Here is a 22,128-nt window from a genome sequence, read left to right on the forward strand (position 1 = left end):
GAACCTATTGTAGTAGAGACCTGTTTCATCCTATCATATTATGATTATATACATTTTGTTATAGAGACATATATGTTCTTCTAGTACATTGCAGCTGACAAAGAATCTTCATATCCATCATTTTATTTAATCCTCCTAACAACCCTGGAAGGTTGGTATTATCTCCATTTTACATGTAATAAAACCGAGGCTTGAAGAGAACAAGACTTGCCCAAGGTCACATGGTAAGTAAGTTAGGGCTAGGTCAAGGACTTGGTTCCTTCCTGTCATCAGGCCCCACAACTGCCTTTCCCAATAGGTTCAATACTCCCTGAGGGCAGGGCATTGCTCCTCCTGAACTATCTTCTCTTAGCTCTCCATCCAGCAGGCTGTGTGCTCCCAAGATGGGGTGGGACCACTCCGCCTGGCCCAGGTCTTTGCACAACCGGGGAGTGGACAATCCTTGCCATTGTTAGTACAATATTTACTGATGGCCTACTATGTGCAAAGGATCCCTCGCCCTTTAGGTACTCCCATTCTTGCGAGACATTTACACTTACACTAGTGAGTAGAAGTGGGTGTTTTAATACAGGTCCAAACACCGTGCCTGGGGATGGGCAGTCAGGGGATGCTGCCCAAGGAGAGCGCTTTAGGAGGGAACTCAAATAAGACAGGGGTGCAGAGGGGGGTGGGTGGAGTTCCCCAGGCAGAGATGAGGATGGGGAAGGCCAGGCATTATCTCAAGCAGAAGTACCTTAGGGTAGATAGGTAGCTGGTTAGCACATGGTTCAGATACAGCAAGGTTGCAGGATCCCGGGTTAGGGGACATACAAGAATCAACCAGTGAATGCATACTTTAGTGGAACAACAAATCAATGTTTCTCCTCCCCCCATTTACCCCCCTTACTTCTCCCCTTCCCTCTCTCTTTCTCTTTCTTTTTGAAATCATTAAAATTTTAAAAATATTAAAGCCCGACCTGTGGTGGCCCTGGATAAAGTGCTGATCTGGAGACCTGGGATGCTGAGGTCCCCAGTTCAAAACCCCAGGGCACATATGAGAAACAACTGCTGCTAAGAGTTTCTCCCCACTCCTCCCCGTCCCTTCTTTCTGTCCCTCTTTCCTTTCCCTCTCTTAAAAAAAAATAAAAAAGGGAAAAAAATCAATAAACAAAATCTAAAAAAAATAAAAAATATTAAAAAAATAAAAGGTGCATATGTGGGTTTACGTGGCTTCCCGACTAGTAGCTGGGAAACTTGTCCTGCTCCTGCTACAACTTGCTCCCAACTTGCTCCTTACAGGTAAAGTCAACAAGGTTCAGACTCAAGAGCTGGTGGTTCAAGTCCACCGGAAGTGGGGACCGCTCAGTTGGAGCCTTCTCAGTGTCACCGGCCTGAGTCCTGGATTTGGGCGAACACTTCTGTTCTCTAGGCTCCGTTTCCTTTCCTGCACTGTGACCACAGAAATTCCCAAGACTCCAAGACTCCGCCGTCGGTGTGGGTGACTCTGCCCACCTCCGCGTGCAACATGTGGATACGGTGGGGAGACAGCTGGCAGTCGCCCAGTTCTCAGCGGGAGGAGGTCGGGCGCGGAGTCCCCCTAGCTGCCCCGCTCGCAGCCCGCCGCCGCCCGGCCCTCCCCCAGCTCGGGGTGGGGCCGCCACCGGCCGCCCCTTTATCTGCGCGCTCGCGGCCCACAAGTGCACAGCCGCCTCTTCCAGCTGCGTTCGCTCTGCCCAGCGCAGGTACCCGGCTTGGGGGGAGTTGGAGGGGCCGGCGGTGTGGAGTGAGAAGGTGTGGTTGCGGGGAGGGTCACGTGGGGAGAGAGTGAGGGGAGGCAGGACCGCGTCGCTGGGGCATCTAGGGACCCCAGGGGAAATCAGATGGGGGGGGGGGCTCCACTGTGGAGGGAGTAGGGAGGAGGAGCAGGGCTGGACCGGAGCATCTCAGGGATGAGTGGGCAGAGGCGGGAAGACAGGGGGAAGAGCTCGCTGCTTCCACCGGAGAAAGAAGACTGGGGGCAAAAAAGGGTGTGAATAGGTATCAGGAACTGGATAATGTGAGGAGGTCCCTGTCGGGAAACCCAGAACAGTGGGAACAGCACTGCTGGGGTCTGAAAGGGGCTGTTGCTTTGAAGGATCCTGGGTCCCTTGTGATGAGGAAGGCTCCGTTGGGGTCAGGAGAGCTTAAGGGTTCCCCCACCTAGTGAGGGAAGGGGAAGGTGGAACACCACACCAGCACAACTTTGCCTCAAACCTGCAGGCTTTGAGGACCCAGAGGATTCCTGGGCTAGCCCCTGCAGGCCTGGCTGGAATGAGCAGTCAGGTCAGGTCACGGCTGGGGAGTTTGAGAGTTTGATGGATTCTCAGAGCCTGGTTGCACTGGGTTGATGGCCTAGTGCTATCTGAGAGGAACCCAACCTTCGGTCAAGGGGCTTATGCCACCTCCGGGCCCTCTGGGCCCTTTGGTGAGAGGCTGCCACTCCCTAGCCTTAGTTCCCCTGCCCACAGGGCTTCTGGCTGTTAGTGGTGAAACTCAGGTTCCTCTTCTGTCTCCCATGCTGGGTGACTGTAACCAGCTCACCCAACCTCTCTGGGCCTGCTTTCCTCCTCCAAATTCTTCCTTGTCCTCAGAGCACTTATGAGTCTGAGCTTCATGGAAGAATTCCTTTAAAAGTTATTTATTTTATTCTGAAAACATTTTTAGTACAGATGGAAGCCCAAGTGCAGTTACAAAAAGACAAAAATGGTTTCTGTTTAGTTTTGGAAGATATAGAAGGACATTTTCTTTAAACACATTGGGCTGAGTTGGGGAACTGGTTTGTATTAGGGAGGTGACCCAGTTGCTGCAGGCCAGAGATGAAAACTTTGCTTGTATAATGTGCGGCCTCCCACTGGATGCCGGGGAGTAGACCAAAGGGGATGAAAGGCAAGACAACTGGTTTCAGAGTTAGATGGGCCATCCTGCCTCTGAAGTTGTGACACCAGCCTAGATGCAGGTAGAAAGGGTTGTAACCGGCAAGCGACTGTAGAATATTAATGTTAGTTCTTTGTAAACAGCAAGCAGCTGTAAATTATTAATGTTAGTGCCTAATCTTATTAGCATTTTAGGCTCTGCTATATGTGTCATCCTTGTCAGGGTTCCTCAGGAGGGTTTACCTCTGACAACCCCAGTGTTAACACACATCTGGCTTTACTGTCATTTTTATTTAATGAGATTAAACTTGGCTTTCCATGGCAAGATAAAGTTGTCTTTAAGGGAGTATGCTGAACAAGCAGAACCTAGAAAAGCAACAATGAATACACTTGACCCTTGAAGTAGGAGGGGATGCTGCCCCCCCCAGTCAAAATTCTTCTTATAAATTTTTGATTCCCCCCAAATTGAACTACTAATAGCCTACTGTTAACTGGAAGCTTTACCAATAGCAAAAACAGTTGATTAATACATATTTTGTATGTTTTTTTTTTTTTTTTAAAGAATTTTATTTATTGAGTTTTTTGTTTATTTGTTTTGGGTTTCTTTTTTTTTTCTTTTTTTTTAAATTTTATTTATTCATTTTTGGAGAGGAGAGAGAGAGGGAGAGAGAGAAACAGAGAGAGAGAAGGGGGGAGGAGCTGGAAGCATCAACTCCCATATGTGCCTTGACCAGGCAAGCCCAGGGTTTTGAACCGGCGACCTCAGCATTTCCAGGTTGATGCTTTATCCACTGCGCCACCACAGGTCAGGCATATTTTGTATGTTTTATGTATTATATACTGTGTTCTCACAATAACGTAAGCTAGAGAAATGAAAATGTTATTAAGGAAATCATAAGGAAAATACATTTACAGTATTGTACATATTTATTGAAAAAATTCATGTATAAATGGACCTGTGCAGTTCAACCCCGTATTGTTCAAGGGTCAGCTGTATTTTGCATACTGGGAGGAGGCAAAAGAAGAAGTGGAATTATAACCAAATAATACTTAAAATAGGTGCTATTTAGTTAGCCTGTTAAGCTCCAAAAGGTCAGGGTATTGTTATCCTTAGGTGTTATCCTTAACTGTTAATTAGCTGGGTTATTAGTTCTATAATTCTATGGGGGTGGTATTTTAACTGCTTTGTTCACAGTGGAAACTCCAGGCCTGGCACACAGTAGGCCTAAAACAGGCGGCCCCAAACTATGGCCTGCGGCTGCATGCGGCCCCCTGAAGCCATTTATCCGACCTCACTGCACTTCCGGAAGGGGCACTTCTTTCATTGGTGGTCAGTGAGAGGAGCACTGTATGTGGCGGCCCTCCAACGCTCTGAGGGACAGTGAACTGGCCCCCTGTGTAAAAAGTTTGGGGACCCCTGGCCTAAAACAAGTGTTGGAATGTCTCAGGGCCTGAAGGGCCTTTTGAATTTACTGCTGAATTCACTCTGCTTGACATTTGGAGAATCAGAGACAAGAGGGGAACAGACTTGCCTGAGGTCATACAGGGATTGAGTGGCTGAGCCAAGACTGGAATCCTAGCCTGTGCCACAGCCAACACCTAGCATCCGTGACTGTTTTGCTTCACAAGAGACCTTGAGAAAGTTACTCTTATCCTCTGACTATAGATGAGGGAACAGGCTCAGAGAGGTTAAGAAACTTTAGCAAAATCACACAGCTGGTAAGATCCAGACTTGAAATCTCATCCTTACATAAATATGGGGGACTGGCTTCTTTTGAAATAGTCTGCCAGAGGTGAGTGGTAGACACCCTCCCTTGGTGCAGCAGTCCTCAGTCACTACCTGGGTGGCTCCTCTCTTTGAGCTGGATTTTTCTAGGCCTCTGGGCATTTGGTTTGGTTTGTCTGTCAGGGCAGGGAGTCTGTTTGTTTCACCACGTGCCCCAGCCCCTGTAGCACTCCTTGTGCCTGGCATACAGCAGGCCCTGAGTCAAGTCTGTGGGATGCCTGTAACTCAGTGCTCTCCCACCCCAAAGCCCATTTACTACCCCATCCTCATAACCTGCTCCTCTGTTTTGCCCCCAGAGGTCTGAGGGGATTCTTGACAGTGTGTGTTCCCTGGAGAGAGGAGGAGGAACTTAAGGGGGTGGCAAGCCTTGGTTAAGGAGCCAGGTGAGAAGGTTGATCATCAGTTTAGGGAAAAGGAGGATGTGGAGTGGGAAGGCTGGGAAGAGGAGGAGGGGAGTGGGGAAGGAGCTGCCTGCCCTGGCAGGAACAACCCCTTGGGCCCTGGAGATTTCAGTTCTGAGGCTCTGCCAGCCTGAAAGCCTCCCAAACTTGCAGACATGCCCGGCCAGGCCGCATGCCTTTTGAATGACCTGCAAACACGGTTTACCTCCTTTACCCTCTCCCCGTGCCCCTGCTGCTTGTTCAGGGCTGGGCTTTACCTCCTTTACCCTCTCCCCGTGCCCCTGCCGCTTGTTCAGGGCTGGGCTTTACCTCCTTTACCCTCTCCCCGTGCCCCTGCCGCTTGTTCAGGGCTGGGCTTTACCTCCTTTACCCTCTCCCCGTGCCCCTGCCGCTTGTTCAGGGCTGGGCTTTACCTCCTTTACCCTCTCCCCGTGCCCCTGCCGCTTGTTCAGGGCTGGGGGTTTCACTTCCCAGCCACCTCTCTTGAGCAGTGTACATCTTCAGGGTTCTGTGAATCCAGAGGGTTAACTCTGAATGTGTTTTTGCTGAGAATGATTTATTTAATAAGGTCAGTATCCCCAGAAGTCCAAACTTAGGCCAAATTTCCCGGCATGTAAATACAGCCTCAAAGAAAGATAAATATTTAGAGACATAGTTAACTTTTTACGGACCCCAAATCCATTGGAACCAGCTATTAAGACCTAAAAGAGGACTGAGTTTTTTAGAGAACCCCAAGCAAGTCCTTCAAGTTAGAGATATCTTAAGTACTACTAGTACTATTATGGATAATTAATTACTACTACTATTAATAATTAATTTAATTTAATTTTTAAAAAGATTTTATTCATTTGAGAGAGAGAGGGAGAGAGAAGGGGGCAGGAGGAGTGAGAAGCATCAACTTGTAGTTGCTTCCCATATGTGCCTTGCACCAGGCAAGCTCGGGGCTTCAAACCAGCAACCGCAGTGTTCCAGGTCGACACTTTACCCACCGTGCCACCACAGGTCAGGCAATAACTAATAACAATAGCAATCATTTATTGAGTCCCTAAACTATGCTAAAACTTTGTTCTTTCCTTTCATCTTTCCTGCAATCTATGAGGTAGATAATATTATAATTGCCATGGGGGAGCTAAGGATCAGAGAAGGTAAATCACTAGTATGTTATGGAACCAGGAGTCAAACTTGGTTTGTCGGAATCTGAAGTCCATCTCCTTCATAAGCCTTTATAATCTACTTTCTCTTTTAGTTTTAACTTCCTTTTATTCTGATTTCCACTGAATAGGTGACAAAAGCCAATCAAGTTTGCCTGATATCCATCAGCCAGGCCCTGGACACCTGGGCTCAGCCCAGCTTAGTCTGCCTTGCTGTGTGGTCGTAGGTAGGTCCTAGATTTTCCAGCCAGCCTTTGGTTTCCCCAGGTGTTTCATGCAGAAGTTAATGGCAAGTTTCCTTCTGCAGCTGAGATCTGACTAGGAGGGCAGAGTTTAGCCTGGATGTGGCCAATGGGAGAGGGGGGAGGAGTAGAGGTTGTTTTTAACCCCACCCTCTGGTGACATCACACAAGACACCTTCAGTCCCTGGAAACACCACCCCTAGTGATTTTCACCTATGGAAGTGCCACCCAGTGTTTGGCATCTGGCGAATTTGCCCATTCCCAAAGTAGAGGTCAACTGCCCAGGCTCTAGAGAAGCCCCTAGGTAAGTGGTGCAGGGGGACCATGGAGCTATAGTAGGAAGCCTGGAAGAGGTGGGTCCTGGCAGCACGGTGGGCAGACTACTCAGAGATTGCCCTGAGGGTGTCCTCTGGATACCCAATCTCAGCCTTTCCACTCATATTGGACCCTTGCCCCTGCTCTGTTCCCCAAATTCAGGGCCCCTTTCCATGGAGTCAGGATATGGGTACTAATTCTGAAAACAGACTTATTCAGAGGTACTGGGACTTCTGGCTGAGATCTAAAGGAAAAGGGTGGTAGGACATCTGTCATCTCTGTATGTGGCCTCTGGGCTCTGTGTATAGGGCCCACTGTGCCCGGAGGAGGGTGAAGGCTGTAAAGAAGAGGGTGGCTGGCCCTGGTCGGTTGGCTCAGTGGTAGAGCGTCGGCCTAGCGTGCGGAGGACCCGGGTTCGATTCCCGGCCAGGGCACACAGGAGAAGCGCCCATTTGCTTCTCCACCCCTCCGCCGCGCTTTCCTCTCTGTCTCTCTCTTCCCCTCCCGCAGCCAAGGCTCCATTGGAGCAAAGATGTCCCGGGCGCTGGGGATGGCTCTGTGGCCTCTGCCTCAGGCGCTAGAGTGGCTCTGGTCGCAACATGGCGACGCCCAGGATGGGCAGAGCATCGCCCCCTGGTGGGCAGAGCGTTGCCCCTGGTGGGCGTGCCGGGTGGATCCCGGTCGGGCGCATGCGGGAGTCTGTCTGACTGTCTCTCCCCGTTTCCAGCTTCAGAAAAATGAAAAATGAAAAATGAAAAAAAAAAAAAAAAAAAGAGGGTGGCTGTGAGCCAGGACTTCACTGGTGAGAGCCAGTGGGTAGCTGCTAACTGGGGGGAGACTGAGGTCCCTGGATGTGAGTCAGTTGCTAAAAGCCTAAGAGAATAATTTATAAGAAGGGACTTAGACTAGTATTTTCCAAAGTAGCTCTGTGGGATGCAAATAGGTGTGACAGGAGCAGAGTGGCTAAGAGTATGCGCTCTGCAGTCAACGAGCTGGGTCCAAATCCTGGTTCCACCTTCCCCTCTGTGGCCCTGTGTGACCTTGGGTAAGAAGATAACCTCTCTGAATTTCACCATCCTAAAAAACAAAATGGGCATAATAATATCTACCTCACAGGCTAGTTGTGAGAAATAATTGCAACAAAGTTGTAAAAAGTAAGCAAACAGTAAACACTTATTACATTTCAGCTGGCTTTATAATATAATAATTGTTGGCAAAGGAATCCTTGGTCATTTTAACCTTGGCAAATATAGGTTTAATAACAAAGCAAAGCAGACTTCTTTGCTGCAGGACTTCTCAGAGTGTTAGGAAGTTCTAAGAGTGGGATTTGGAGCATTTGACTGATATAATGGATGGCCAAGACCCAGGAACTAGGCCACCATAGCATGTCATCTTTTCCTGATCTTTGCCCTTGTGGTGGGATGGAAACCTTGCTGGGTTGGGCAACTCTGGAGAAGGTCTTCTTGTCTCTGGGCTGTTGTTTTCTCAATGTAAGTAAGGCAAAGCAGTTACATGAGATGCTTTCAGAGGCCTTTTTTGGCTTTCTGAGGCTCTGAGATGGAAAGACAAAGTTTTAGACAAGGTTTGAGGCCAGATTGTTGGGGTTGAAGCCAAGTTTCTTGGGGAGGAGAGGATTCAATGTTGACTTCCCAAACAGTTAGACAGGCAGGGGGGGGTACTTGTGCTTGAGATGGATGTAGTCCCATTAATTAGTCCATCAGCAAGGTCGGCTTCCTAAACCCACTCTGTGCCAGGATGTTTGGGGAATAGGAAGTGGGAGAGTCCTGGACTCCCCTGTTGTAGCACCCCTCATGCAGTAGATAATGACTTCTTTCTCTGCCTCCCCACTGGACTATGAAAGGCTACAGACCAGAGTGGACTCCAGACCTGTCATGTGGGAGGAGCTTATAGATGTAAATAGGTTGGGTCAGGAGGAGTGTGGGCTGGGCACTTGTCTTTTTTTTTTTTTTTTTGACAGAGACAGAAAGAGTCAGAGAGAGGGACATATTGGGACAGATAGACAGGAAGGGAAAGAGATGAGAAGCATCAATTCTTTGTTGTGGCACCTTAGTTGTTCATTGATTGCTTTCTCATATGTGCCTTAACGGGAGGGGGGGAGCTACAGCAGAGCGAATGACCCCATGCTCAAGCCAGCGACCTTGGGCTCAAGCCAGTGACCATGGGGTCATGTCTATGATCCCAGGCTCAAGCTGGTGAGCCTGTGCTTAAGCTGGATGAGCCTACGCTCAAGCTGGCGACCTCGGGGGTTTCGAACCTGGGTCCTCAGTGTCCCAGCCTGATGCTCTATCTACTGTGCCACCTCCTGGTCAGGCTGGGCACTTGTCTTGATGCTGTTTTTGCATAGCAAGCCCCTGCATTTACTTGGACTGTGTGTGAATTATTGAGTGGCTTTGGGGGGTGATCATGGTGCTGCTGGTGATAGAGAACATGAATGCTTTTTCCTGCCCAGGTCTCCTTGCCTCTTGTAGTGCAAGAGTAGTTGTAATAAAACCTGATACAAAGGTAGTTGTAATAAAATCTGATGAATGATGGACAGAAAACTTAGATGCTGAGTTCAGTAAGCTTGTTGGAGGGAACTTGCCCAACATTTATTTGATGGAGAGGAGTTGTCTGGCTTGTGCTAGTTTTTCAATAGATATTTGATTTAATGAATGACATGATGAATAGATAAGCCTGAATAAAGCAACTGGTACCAGGCAAATGCTATAAAAAATTGTATACATCATATAATTATAAAATGATTAATAGCACTTGTTACCTTATCTTGCAAAGGGCAGTTTAGGGTAGCAGTTAACATTGGAAACAGTTTCAGGGGGAGTCAACCTTTTTATACCTACCGCCCACTTTTGTATCTCTATTAGTAGTAAAATTTTCTAACCGCCCACCGGTTCCACAGTAATGGTGATTTATAAAGTAGGGAAGTAACTTTACTTTATAAAATGTATAAAGCAGAGTTACAGCAAGTTAAAGCACATAATAATAATTACCAAGTACTTTATGTCGGGTTTTCGCTAAGTTTAGCAGAATAAATCTTTTTTTTAAATTTTTTTTAATTTAGAATAAATCTTTATAAACAACTTACTATAGTTAAATCTATCTTTTTATTTATACTTTGGTTGCTCCGCTACCGCCCACCATGAAAGCTGGAACGCCCACTATTGGGCAGTAGGGACCAGGTTGACTACCACTGGGTTAGATTGTACCTCTGCTGCTTTCTAGCTAGGGCCCTTAATTTCTCTGTGCCTCAGTTTCCATATCTGAAAAATGGGAATAAAGGTAGTATTAACTTCATAGTGTTCTATGAAGTGTAAATGAGTCCATTAAAATGCTTAAAACAGTGTCTGGCATATTATTTCCTTTCTGTAAGCTCTACTATATCATGACGTTCCTAAGGGTGGGGCTCAAATCCTTTTCCACTCTGCCCTCCCCCGGATTCAGCACAGGACCTGAGATGGAAGAGGAGCTCAGTGTTTGCCAAGTGAATGAATGAATGAGTTTGACATGCTGAATTGTATAACCCATTATAGGCTTCCCACAGGGGAAAATGGACAGGTGGCAGTAAGGAGGTCCCCAGGAGGTGGCATCTTGTGGAGGGAAAGGAAGTTGGTATAGGGTGTGACATTTGGGGTAGGTGGGAAATGAGGATGGGATCAGATCATGGGGTCTTGAATGCCTGGGGTGAGGGGTTGGATTTGATGTTTTTGGGATTGGCAACCTTGGCTGGAGTGGAAGGGCTGGAGGAGGGAACTCTTGAGTGGGGGTGTGTGGCTGAGGGAAAGGGTTGTTTTTATAAGGATAAATTATTACCGGGGGCTTTTAGAAGAAAAAAAGACTTTTTTAGTTGAGCCTTGAAGGGTATGAAATTGTTATCAGGATGCTGTTGTTCTTTGACTCAACAAACACTGAGTGTCAACTACCTGCTAAGCACCAGAGGTAAAAATAATGAGGCAAACTGCCTACCTTCATGAGCTCACATTAACAATTTTTTTTTTATATTTATTTATTTATTTTTCTTTACAGGGACAGAGAGAGAGAGTCAGAGAGAGGGATAGATAGGGACAGACAGACAGGAACGGAGAGAGATGAGAAGCATCAATCATCAGTCTTTCATTGCGACACCTTCGTTGTTCATTGATTGCTTTCTCATATGTGCCTTGACCGCGGGCCTTCATCAGACTGAGTAACCCTTCGCTCGAGCCAGCGACCCTGTGTCCAAGCTGGTGAGCTTTTTGCTCAAGCCAGATGAGCCCGTGCTCAAGCGCTGTCAACCGTGGGGTCTCGAACCTGGGTCCTCGGCATCCCAGTCCGACGCTCTATCCACTGCGCCACCGCCTGGTCAGGCTCACATTAACAATTTTAATGCCCATAAGAAGTGTTATAATGGTCAAAAGATAAGTGTCTGATGGTAGGAACTCAAGTAGAGAGGTCATCATCTGAGGTGCAGGGGTCCAGGAAAAGTATCACAGACAAAAATGCATTTTGAAGGATGAATATGAGTTTGCCAGATGGGCAATATGAGGAAGATGTCTCAGGTGGAGGGAACAGCTTATGCAAAGCTGTAGATATGTGAAACTGGCCCAGAGGGTTGGTGAGGCTGTGGCTGGGTTTGAATGCATTGTGGTTGAGCAAGAAGGCTGGAAAAGGTAGCAGGGACTAGATCATGTAGGGGAATGGAGGGTCAGTGGGAGACTGAAGGAGCTCAAGAGAGGCAGCTGGTCTTTTATTGTCATCAGCTGAACATTGATGGCAGCATAAACACTGGAGAAAACAACAGGGGCTGCTGTGTGGAGCCTGGATGGGAACGAAAATGGCTGAGATAGTGAGCCTCATTAATTAATGCATTCCTTGGACATTTATTGAGCAACTATATATTATGTGCCAAGCACTGTTTTGGGCATCTGGGATACATCAGAAAGCAGGACAATCATGAGTCAGAGCTGAGCTCTCCCTTAGGATGACTCCTTTCTTCTGAAACAGTGTAGGAATAAGGAGCGGGGAAGAGGGAGTAAGAACTGGTATGGGAGTGAGGGGTTGAGGATACCAGCCCCTGACTTTGCTCTGGTCCCTCTCCCAGTTTCCTGTCCAGCCCACAGCCATGGCCATGATGGTGGCCCAGAAACTTAGCCACCTTCTGCCCACTTTGCGGCAGGTCCACCAGGAGCTTCAGCCCCACGTGCAGCCAGAGCCTGTCTTCACGGTAAACCGAGCCCAGGTGCCACCCCTCTTCTGGAAGCCGTACATCTACGTGGGCTACCGGCCGCTGCATCAGACCTGGCGCTTCTACTTCCGCACACTGTTCCAGCAGCACAATGAGGCGGTGAATGTCTGGACCCACCTGCTGGCAGCCCTGGTGCTGCTGCTGAGGCTGGCCATTTTTGTGGGGACCGTGGACTTCTGGGGAGACCCCCATGCCCTGCCCCTCTTCATCATTGTCCTCGCCTCCTTCACCTACCTCTTCCTCAGTGCCTTGGCTCACCTCCTGCAGGCCAAGTCCGAGTTTTGGCATTACAGCTTCTTCTTCCTGGACTACGTGGGTGTGGCTGTGTACCAATTTGGCAGTGCCCTGGCACACTTCTACTATGCCATTGAGCCTGCCTGGCATGCCCAGGTACAGACCATTTTCTTACCTATGGCCGCCTTTCTTGCCTGGCTTTCCTGCACTGGCTCCTGCTACAACAAGTACATCCAGAAGCCCGGCCTGCTGGGTCGCACGTGCCAGGAGGTGCCCTCGGTGCTGGCCTACGCCCTGGACATCAGCCCTGTGGCACACCGTATCCTGGTGTCCCCCAATCCTGCCACAGATGACCTCGCTCTCCTCTACCACAAGTGCCAGGTGATCTTCTTCCTGTTGGCTGCTGCTTTCTTCTCGACCCTCATGCCTGAGCGCTGGTTCCCTGGCTGCTGCCATGTCTTTGGGCAGGGCCACCAGGTCTTCCATTTCTTCTTGGTGCTGTGCACGCTGGCTCAACTGGAGGCTGTGGCACTGGACTATGAGGCCCGGCGGCCCATCTATGAGCCATTGCATACCCGCTGGCCCCACAACTTCTCCGCACTCTTCCTGCTCACTGTGGGCAGCAGTGTCCTCACTGCGTTCCTCCTGAGCCAGCTGGTACGGCGCAAACTCAATCAGAAGACCCAGTGACGGGAGGTGGCGGCTGGTAGGGAGGAAGGTAGAGAGGGAGCCCAGAGGTCTGGGCTTGAGGCCATATAGGAACAAGGCGTGGTAAAGTTGTTTGTGTCTGGACTGCTGCGACTCTGTGCATGCCTCAGCTGCCAAGGGTGGCATTGGTTAGTCTTAGAATTTAGGAATTGGCCTGGAGCTGCTGGGGTCCACTCCTGGACCTGCCCTAGCTCCTGGACTTGGGAGAGGGAAAGAGGTAAAAATGTGGGCCACCCTGGTTTGCCTCCTCCTGTTGCCTCTCATTAGGGTTGAGGATGGGAGGGTCAGCTGGGGCCAGGACTCTGGTTTGGGGCTCCCAGATTCTCTGAGAGGGAATGCAGGTAGAATTTAGGCCAGAGTAAGATTTAAGCTGAGAGGCAGAAGAAGCCTCAGCAACTCTCACCTACCCAGATTTCATTGGTAGATTGGGAAGGGGCAGGGCCAAAATCGGTGCAGAATATTACCATTCTTTGAACCTCAGCCTGGAGTTCTGGAGCTTCAGACTCCCCAAAGGTAAAGATTGTGCCAGGTGCAAATGGATCCCATCCGGTGCCCTGTACCTCTCAGTCACTGTCAGACAGTGAGCCTAACGCTCCTACTTTGGCCTCCATGTTCTATGCGTCCTCTTCCAGCCATTCTCTTGGTTCCCTTGTTCACAATTCGGTTATCCATCCAGGGCTTCTGCTCGGAGGCAGGCCACCAACTGGGGCCTGTGAATCAATGCAGGATCAAAGACTTTATATTGGAATGAACGATAGGGGAAGCACTGAGGAGGTAATAATCAGTATGGCCTGGTGCCCTCAGGGTCTCTTGTTGGGAAGGGTGAATAGAGTTTGCAGATGGAGCAGAGGAAAGGCATTCCAGGCAGAGGGGAAGACCTGTACAAAGGCCAACAGATATGGAAGGAGTTCAGTGGAGCTGGAGTTAGGGGTGGTCTGAACTGTAATATGTCCTGGATGCAATAAAGTTACTGTGATAACAGCTGCCTCTTTATTTTTTTGTCTCTTGCTTCATGGAGACCCATCGGCCTGCTCATGGTGTGCTTTTTGTTTTTTTGGGGGGAGGGATGAGGAGCTGGGGCCCCTGGGGGTGGGCACAGGAAGGGGGGGGCAGTTACTGTTTTAGCTTTGCCTGAGGTGACATTGAGGCCTTATACAATATATGTGTGAACTTTCTTTTGGCAGGGAAGTGGGAGGCAGTTTTCTTACTAAATATAATTTAGAAGTTATAAAAATGTTTTAAAAATATACATAATCCCATTTTATAATTTGACAAACATTTCATTTTTTTTAACATTCTCGTGTATTACTTTTTAAAAAAATTATTTTTATTCATTTTAGAGAAGAGAGACAGAGAAAGAGAGAGAGAGAGAAGGAGGGGGAGGAGCAGGAAGCATCAACTCCCATATATGCCTTGACCGGGTAAACCCAGGCTTTTGAACCAGCACCCTCAGCATTCCAGGTTGACACTTGATCCACTGTGCCACCACAGGTCAGGCAAGATTTCATTTTTTGATCCTTCAATCAAAGAAGATTCTATGTTAAGGTTATAATATTGCTATATGTTAACTTTTATAATGTTGCTTTTTCCAGGGTACATAGCATAAATGTACAGTGAAGAGAATTAAGAAGTATAGATGAGAAAAACCCCCAAATGCCTAAGAAATATATACATATATATAAAACTTCTATGAAGATTGGTTAGAGAATGGAGGACAGGTGGCATGCCATCATTTTTGCATTTCTAAGAGGCGTTCAGAACTTACAAAGCACTTTAAAAAATGTTGCCTCGGCCTGACCTGTGGTGGCGCAGTGGATAAAGCATCTACCTGGAAATGCTGAGATCGCCAGTTCAAAACCCTGGACTTGCCTGGTCAAGGCACATATGGGAGTTGATGCTTCCAGCTCCTCCCCCCTCCTCTCTCTCTGTCTCTCTCTCCTCTCTCTCCCTCTGTTTCTCCTCTCTAATAATGAATAAATAAATAAATTAAAAAAAAACCTTTTAAAAAAAAATGTTGCCTCACTTGATCTGCCTTGTTTTTTGATTTATTTTTTTTAAGAGAGAGAGGGGAAGGGGGAAAGGAGAGAGTGAGAAACATTGATTTGTTTTTCCAGTTATTTATGCATTCATTGGTTGATTCTTGTATGTACCCTGATGGGGATCTAACCTTGGCAAATGAGGATGATGCTTTAACCAACTGAGCTACCCTACCAGGGCCCTCACTTGATTTTTAAAATCCAAGGTCATACAGTAAGCCATGAAGGCAGGCATGAAAACTAGTTATTTCTTTTTCTTTTTTTTGTTTGTTAAAGATTTTGTTTATTGATTTTAGAGAAGAGAGGGGGTGGAGGAACGAGAAGGATCAACTTACAGTTGCTTCACTTTAGTTGTTCATTGATTGCTTGTCCTATTTGGCTTGTCTGGACAAACCCAGGGTTTTTGAACCAGCAACCTCAGTGTTCCAGGTTGAAGCTCTATCCACTGCCCCACCATAGGCTGGGTGGTGGAGAAGCAAATGGGCGCTTCTCCTATGTGCCCTGGCCGGGAATCGAACCTGGGTCCCCCGTACGCCAGGCCGATGCTCTACCGCTGAGCCAAACGGCCAGGGCCTCGATTTTTACTTTTTTAAATTACAAAAGTCATAAAGTGGAGGGTATGTTAACCATTTAGGGTAGTGTTGAGGACTCCAGGGGGCGATGCTCTGCCCATCTGGGGCGTTGCTCTGTTGCAACCAGAGCCATTGTAGCACCTGAGGCAGAGGCCACAGAGCCATCCTCAGCGCCCGGGCCATCTTTGCTCCACTGGAGCCTCGCTGCGGGAGGGGAAGAGAGAGACAGAGAGGAAGGAGAGGGGGAGGGGTGGAGAAGCAGATGGGTGCTTCTCCTGTGTGCCCTGGCCGGGAATCGAACCCGGGACTCGAACCCGGGACTCCTGCATGCCAGGCCGATGCTCTACCACTGAGCCAACCAGCCAGGGCCTTCCACCCTTCCTTTTTGAGACAAAGAAAACCCTAAACCCGGGAGTAGGCATTATATTTACAATAAGAAAGTACAACTAATCAGCAAAAAGAAAATGCACAGTGCTTGTTGTGAACGTGTTCACACAGCACGTTTCCCGGAATATAGCCTTTCAATAAAAAGAAAGGAAGGCCCTGGCCGGTTGGCTCAGTGGTAGAGCGTCGGCCTGGCATGCAGGAGTCCCGCGTTCGATTCCCGGCCAGGGCACACAGGAGAAGCGCCCATCTGCTTCTCCACCCCTCCCCCTCTCCTTCCTCTCTGTCTCTCTCTTCCCCTCCCGCAGCGAGGCTCCATTGGAGCAAAGATGGCCCGGGCGCTGGGGATGGCTCTGTGGCCACTGCCTCAGGCGCTAGAATGGCTCTGGATGCAACAGAGTGACGCCCGGATGGGCAGAGCATCGCCCCCTGGTGGGCATGCCGGGTGGATCCCGGTCGGGCGCATGCGGGAGTCTGTCTGACTGCCTACCCGTTTCCAGCTTCGGAAAAATGAAAAAAAAAAAAAAGAGAGAAAGGAACCCTAGCCGGTCGTCGTTGCGTCGTCGGGAGGGGCTTAGAAGGGGGCGGGGCCTGGGCCGGGACGTAGCGGACGCTGGGGCTGGGGCTGCCGCGACGTAGCTCCGCCCCCAGAGTCGGCGGGAGATCCGAACTCCGGCGCAGGCTGCTCTTGCGGATCCTCTCTGAGGTGGGCGGAGGCCTAACCCGCTGTCCGGTTGGCTTGACCTCCTCAGCGGCCATGAGGCGCGGAGGCCCGGAGGAGGAGGAGGAAGCCTGCGGTGTGTGGCTGGACGCGGCGGCGCTGAAGAGACGGAAAGTACAGGTGAGACGCTGGGGAGCGAGAGGGTGTCTGGGGAGGTGGATATAGGGGAGTTTGGGGGACCGGGAGGTGATGGAGGTGAAGTCGGTGACTGAGAAAAGAACAGCTTTGGAAATTCAAAGGCGAGAGAGCGTGGAGCCTGAAGAAGGGTGAAAACTGGATTCTGGGGTGGGTGGAGAGAAGGAAGACGCGGGATACGATACGGAGAGGCCGGGACAGCGAGCCTTCGAGGAATGGGGAGAGGGCGGCGAGAAAACTTGCTTCGAGGAGTGTGGTGGAGCCGACTCCTCAGGAGCCCGGAGCCCCTGGCAGGCGGCAGGGGGTGAGGCTGATATTGGGAAGGTCGCGTCCTGGGGCCGCCAGGTTGCAGGCCATTGACCTGCGAGAATCAGGAACTTCAGGGGGAAGAACAGAAGAGGCGGGAAGGGGAGCTGGCCTAATATTTATTGAACGTCCATTGGATGCCAGGTACTGTAGTAAATACTTAATGTGCGTCATATGGCCATCACCCTTATGGGAATGAGGAAACCGAGGTTAAGTAACCCGGGTGCGCCCAATTAGGAAGGTTGGAAATCAAACCCAGGTTTGTCACCTGGACAAAATTCTGTGTTAGTCATTACACAGCAACAAAAGTAAGAGTTAATCTTTAATGTTTATTGAGCATTTTATGCAGTGTTTCAGATATGTTACCTGGTTTGATACAACTGTATATGGTAGGCAGTATAATGATACCCATTTTATACATGAAAATAGCTCCAAAAAGACACTGAAGGCAGGATTCTTGCTCTAAAGTTGGGAAGAAAAGAGATTGCTCTTTACTGGGTATCACATGCTTATTAATGGTAGGTACTCACAAATACTCAGTGAAGTAGATTTTACCATTATCTGTGTTTTACAGATGAAAACATTGAGGCTTAGATTAAGAAAGTTACCCAGATAAGCAGGGATTCAAGCCCAGTTCTTACTGGTACAAAGGCCAGTACTCTTACCCTCTACAAGGTAGAATATGAGTGGTTTCAAGGGAAATGTGGTTTAAAAAAATTTTGTTTTTTACTTACTGATTTTTAGAGAGAGAGGAAGGGACAGAGAGAGAGAGAAATATCAGCTTTGTTGTTCCACTTATGCCATCATTGTTCTCGTATGTACCCTGGCTCTAACTAACTGAGCCACCTGTGATTTTGGAGGTGAAATTATCATGATTTGGGATTAACAAGGAAGATTTAACTGAGCAGGTAGAAAGGGATTGAGATTAGCCAGGTGTGGTGAATTTGGATAATTTGGACAATAGAGTCCCTGGACCAGGTGGCTAACCTAAACCATGATTCACAATCTTTACTGTGGGTGGCTGCAACTTGCTTGAATAAAATCAATTGAGTACTGTTAAAAAAGCATCTTACAACTAAAGTCAATTTTTGAGAAATAATAAATGAACCACCTACTTCTTTAATTTTCTTAAACTTAAGGTTTTTGGGAGAGGTAGTACATTCATGTGGTACATAATTTTTTTTTTTTTTTTTTTTTCTGAAACTGGAAACAGGGAAAGACAGTCAGACAGACTCCCGCATGCGCCCGACCGGGATCCACCCGGCACGCCCCGACGCTCTGCCCACCAGGGGGCGATGCTCTGCCCATCCTGGGCGTCGCCATGTTGCGACCAGAGCCACTCTAGCGCCTGAGGCAGAGGCCACAGAGCCATCCCCAGCGCCCCGGCCATCTTTGCTCCAATGGAGCCTTGGCTGCGGGAGGGGAAGAGAGAGACAGAGAGGAAAGCGCGGCGGAGGGGTGGAGAAGCAAATGGGCGCTTCTCCTGTGTGCCCTGGCCGGGAATCGAACCCGGGTCCTCCGCACGCTAGGCCGACGCTCCACCGCTGAGCCAACCGGCCAGGGCGAAAAAAATGGTACATAATTTAAAATGTATAGGATATGCAATAAAGTATTTCTCTAATACTCCTAACCATCCTTCCCCATCTCAGAGACCACTCATTTCTTGTATATCCTTCCAGAGGTATTCTATGCATCCACAATCAAGTCTTTTCTCTTATAAATAGGAGTGTATTATTCACTGTTCTGCAATAGTATGGATTATTTCATATGCATTCATAAAGAGTGGCTCCAATACAGTATTTCATTATATGGAATAGTATCTTTTTGTTTTTTTGAGACAGAGTCAGAGAGAGGGACAGGCAGACAAGGGAGAGAGATGAGAAGTATCAAGTCTTCCTTGTAGCACTTTAGTTGTTCATTAATTGCTTTCTCATATGTGCCTTGACCCGGGGGTGGTGGGAAGGCTACAGTAGAGCTAGTGACCCCTTATTCAAGCCAGCAACCTTGGGGTCATGTCTGTGATCCCACGCTCAAGCTAGCGACCCTGCATTCAAGCTGGTAAGCCCGTGATCCATCTGGCAACCTTGGGTTTGGAACTTGGGTCCTCTGCATCCCAGTCCAATGCTCTATCCACTGCACCACCACCTAATCAGGCTGGAATAGTATCTACTAATGGCAACAGTATTGTCTTAGTTTACAACACGGTCTGGTTCTGTTGAGGACTTTTCTTTTTTGTCTTGCAGATGACCACATTCTCACTGTATAACCACATGGCCTTTCCTTGGTGCATGTTGTGGGGAGAAGGGGAAGAGAATGATAGGGTAGAAAGGAGATAGATACAGACATAGCTCACTTTTGTGCTTCTCTCTAATGTGCTTAGCAGATGTTGTAGTTTTTACAAATTGAAGGCAAGATCCTCTTCAAAAAGATTACCATTGGCTTAACTGCAGTACTTTATTGCGGTGGTCTGAAAGCTGTTAAAAAATTGAACTTCTACAGCTGAAAGTCTTTTTAGAAAGAAGGGTTTATTGGGCCATTGCTAGCAAGAAAAAAGGCACCAGGTTCTGGGGCATGAAGTCTAAACTGCCAGCAGCAGTGCCAGGTGGAATAGGTAACATGTCCACTGTCCTGGAGTTGGCGAGTGTTTATAAAGTAGGGGGAAGAAAGATGTAAGTTTTTTGAAAGAATTTACATTGGCTATATAGATAAAGGGGCTGGGAGAAGGGGAAGCGAGGCTAGTTCTGGGATAGGCACAGAGTCTCTAAGAAGTGTTTGCTTATTTGGATTGGTAGGCAATAGTCTGGAACGTTCATGCATATGTGCAGGACAAGATGGCTCCTGGGGTTCAATGACAGCTAGCTGTTCTCTCTTCTGGTTAATGGCAGAAATAGCCAACTAAAAGTTATTCAAAGTTCCAGCACTCATTCAGGAATGTAAGCAGTCTTGTTAGTTTTTGCCCTGCAGTTGTTACTGATTAACCCCTTCTTGTCTCTTATTTTCACTCTCTGGCCTGCTGTAATTTAATTTAGGATTTCTCAAAATTTTCCCCTTGTCAAATCAAACCTGCAGTAACTAAAGGTATGCCTGTAGATAGATTTGTGTGTACTTGGCTTGAAGGCCAGCAGGAAGACCAGTGTGGTTGGAGCAGAGTGAGGCAGAGAAGAGTAGATGAGATCTAAAAGGCTTGAGAGGGCATACGTGGCCAGATCGTGCCTTGTGGGGGTTGGGGCTTCAATGTATGAATTTTTTTTTTTTTAAGTTTTTGTTGTTGTTTTTTTATTTTATTTTTATTTTTTTATTTTTATTCATTTTTAGAGAGGAAAGAGAGAGACAGAGAAGGAGAGAGAGGAGAGAGAGACAGAGAGAGAGAGAAGGGGGGAGGAGCTGGAAGCATCAACTCCCATATATGCCTTGACCAGGCAAGCCCAGGGTTTTGAACCGGCAACCTCAGCATTTCCAGGTCAACGCTTTATCCACTGCACCACCACAGGTCAGCAATGTATGAATTTTGGGAGGATACATTTCAGTCCATAGCAAGTGTGTATAGATATTTATTTGTTTATATCAGTTTATAATTGACAATTTTTTTTTTTAATTCAGTGAGAGGATGGGGAGGCAGAGATAGACCCCTACATGTGCCCTGGCCCGGAACCATCTGGCAAACCCACTAGGGAGCAATGCTCCGCCCATCTAGGACGCTTGCTTGCAAATGGAGCCATTATTTAGTGCTTGAGGCAGAGGCCATAGAGCCATGCTCAGTGCCCAGGTCAACCTGCTCCAGTGGAGCCATGGCTACAGGAGGGGAGGAGGAGAGAGGGGGGGGAGTGAGAGGGAGAGGGGTGGAGAAGCAGATGGGCACTTCTCCTATATGCCTGAACAAGAGTCGAACCAGGGATATCCACATGCCAGGCTGATGCTCTACCACTGAGCCAACTGGCCAGGGCCTGTAGACAGAAATTTATCTCAATCTTTTGCTGTTCAGAACACTTATGCAATGAAAAATTTATGCACACATCATTTTGCACATACATGAATGCATCTGTAGGATGAATTTCTTGAAGTTGAATCACTAGGTCAGAGAATGCATGTTTTTTAAAATTTTTATAATGAAAAAAAAATTTAAGCTGTGACTCCATATAGGGGTCAAAGGGAAGTTATATAGCATCTCTGACTTTTATGGAGACTTACTTTACCTTTCAGCATTAGTCTCTTAAGGCACTGCATCAGACTTAGAAAGGCTGTTTTTAAAATTAAGAATATGAATTATATAACTGTTGAGTAAATATGAAAGTCTCTCTCTTCTATGCAGTAGTTAAAGTTTGGGTCACTTCAGGAACCTGAAACACATTTTCTACAATATAGGAAGTCCTGAGAACGGACCTTGTGTTAGTTAGCCTTAGCATTTGTATTAACTAAGCTTGTTAAATCAGGAAAGTTATCTTGCTTCCTTGGTAACCTTTGTGTTTTTCCCTAGTTTGTGAATTAGTATGCAAAAACGTATAAAGTTGTATCATATTACAGCATAGATAGAATGGTGACTGTTTTCCCCCAAATACAGAGAAAAAGGCTAATTTATGATTGGTAGAGAAATACACCTACTTATAAAAAAATGATCAAAATGTGCAGTGGGTATTACTCCTAGAATTAGGAATAAGCCTTTTATTATTAGAATAATTCTTGAGTGACACATGTGCTGGATGGAAAACCTGTATACCAGTTTAATTCAGAAAGAAGAGAAATGGAAGAGAATTAGGAAGAGTTCAGAGCAGGAGTCCCCAAACTTTTTACACAGGGGACCAGTTCACTGTGCCTCAGACCTTTGGAGGGCCGGACTATAAAAAAAAACTGAACAAATCCCTATGCACACTGCACATATCTTATTTTAAAGTAAAAAAGCAAAACGGGAACAAATATAATATATATATATATATTTTTTGTATTTTTCTGAAGCTGGAATCGGGGAGAGACAGTCAGACAGACTCCCGCATGTGCCCGACCGGGATCCAC

General features: G+C 47.6%; 2 protein-coding genes and 1 non-coding gene across 9 annotated transcripts in view; 2 read left to right on the forward strand and 1 right to left on the reverse strand.

The window, feature by feature from the left end:
* Positions 1-13,948, forward strand: part of PAQR7 (progestin and adipoQ receptor family member 7) — a 146,136-nt gene extending 132,188 nt beyond the window's left edge. For 3 of the 6 annotated variants that reach the window (XM_066270047.1, XM_066270046.1, XM_066270049.1), the window contains exon 2: positions 11,882-13,948. In XM_066270047.1, coding sequence (XP_066126144.1) covers positions 11,903-12,949 — 1,047 coding nt within the window. In that variant the 5' untranslated portion in view covers positions 11,882-11,902 and the 3' untranslated portion in view covers positions 12,950-13,948. Of the gene's footprint in view, positions 1-1,457; positions 1,722-6,434; positions 6,457-6,646; positions 6,776-11,881 lie in introns of those variants that run through there. The other 3 variants (XM_066270045.1, XM_066270048.1, XM_066270044.1) reach the window with 3 other exon arrangements.
* A 2,673-nt stretch (positions 13,949-16,621) lies between these two features.
* The window catches only part of AUNIP (aurora kinase A and ninein interacting protein), a 43,152-nt gene continuing 37,645 nt past the window's right edge, over positions 16,622-22,128 (forward strand). For both annotated transcript variants that reach the window (XM_066270053.1, XM_066270054.1), the window contains exon 1: positions 16,622-16,800. In XM_066270053.1, the coding sequence (XP_066126150.1) occupies positions 16,717-16,800 (84 nt within the window). In that variant the 5' untranslated portion in view covers positions 16,622-16,716. The remainder of the gene's footprint in view (positions 16,801-22,128) is intronic.
* Positions 21,244-21,362, reverse strand: LOC136332431 (small nucleolar RNA SNORA26). Its single transcript, XR_010730695.1, has one exon. It is a non-coding gene; the product is annotated as a small nucleolar RNA SNORA26 (small nucleolar RNA).

Source organism: Saccopteryx bilineata, chromosome 3, assembly GCF_036850765.1.
Source record: "Saccopteryx bilineata isolate mSacBil1 chromosome 3, mSacBil1_pri_phased_curated, whole genome shotgun sequence".
Lineage (NCBI taxonomy): Eukaryota > Metazoa > Chordata > Mammalia > Chiroptera > Emballonuridae > Saccopteryx > Saccopteryx bilineata.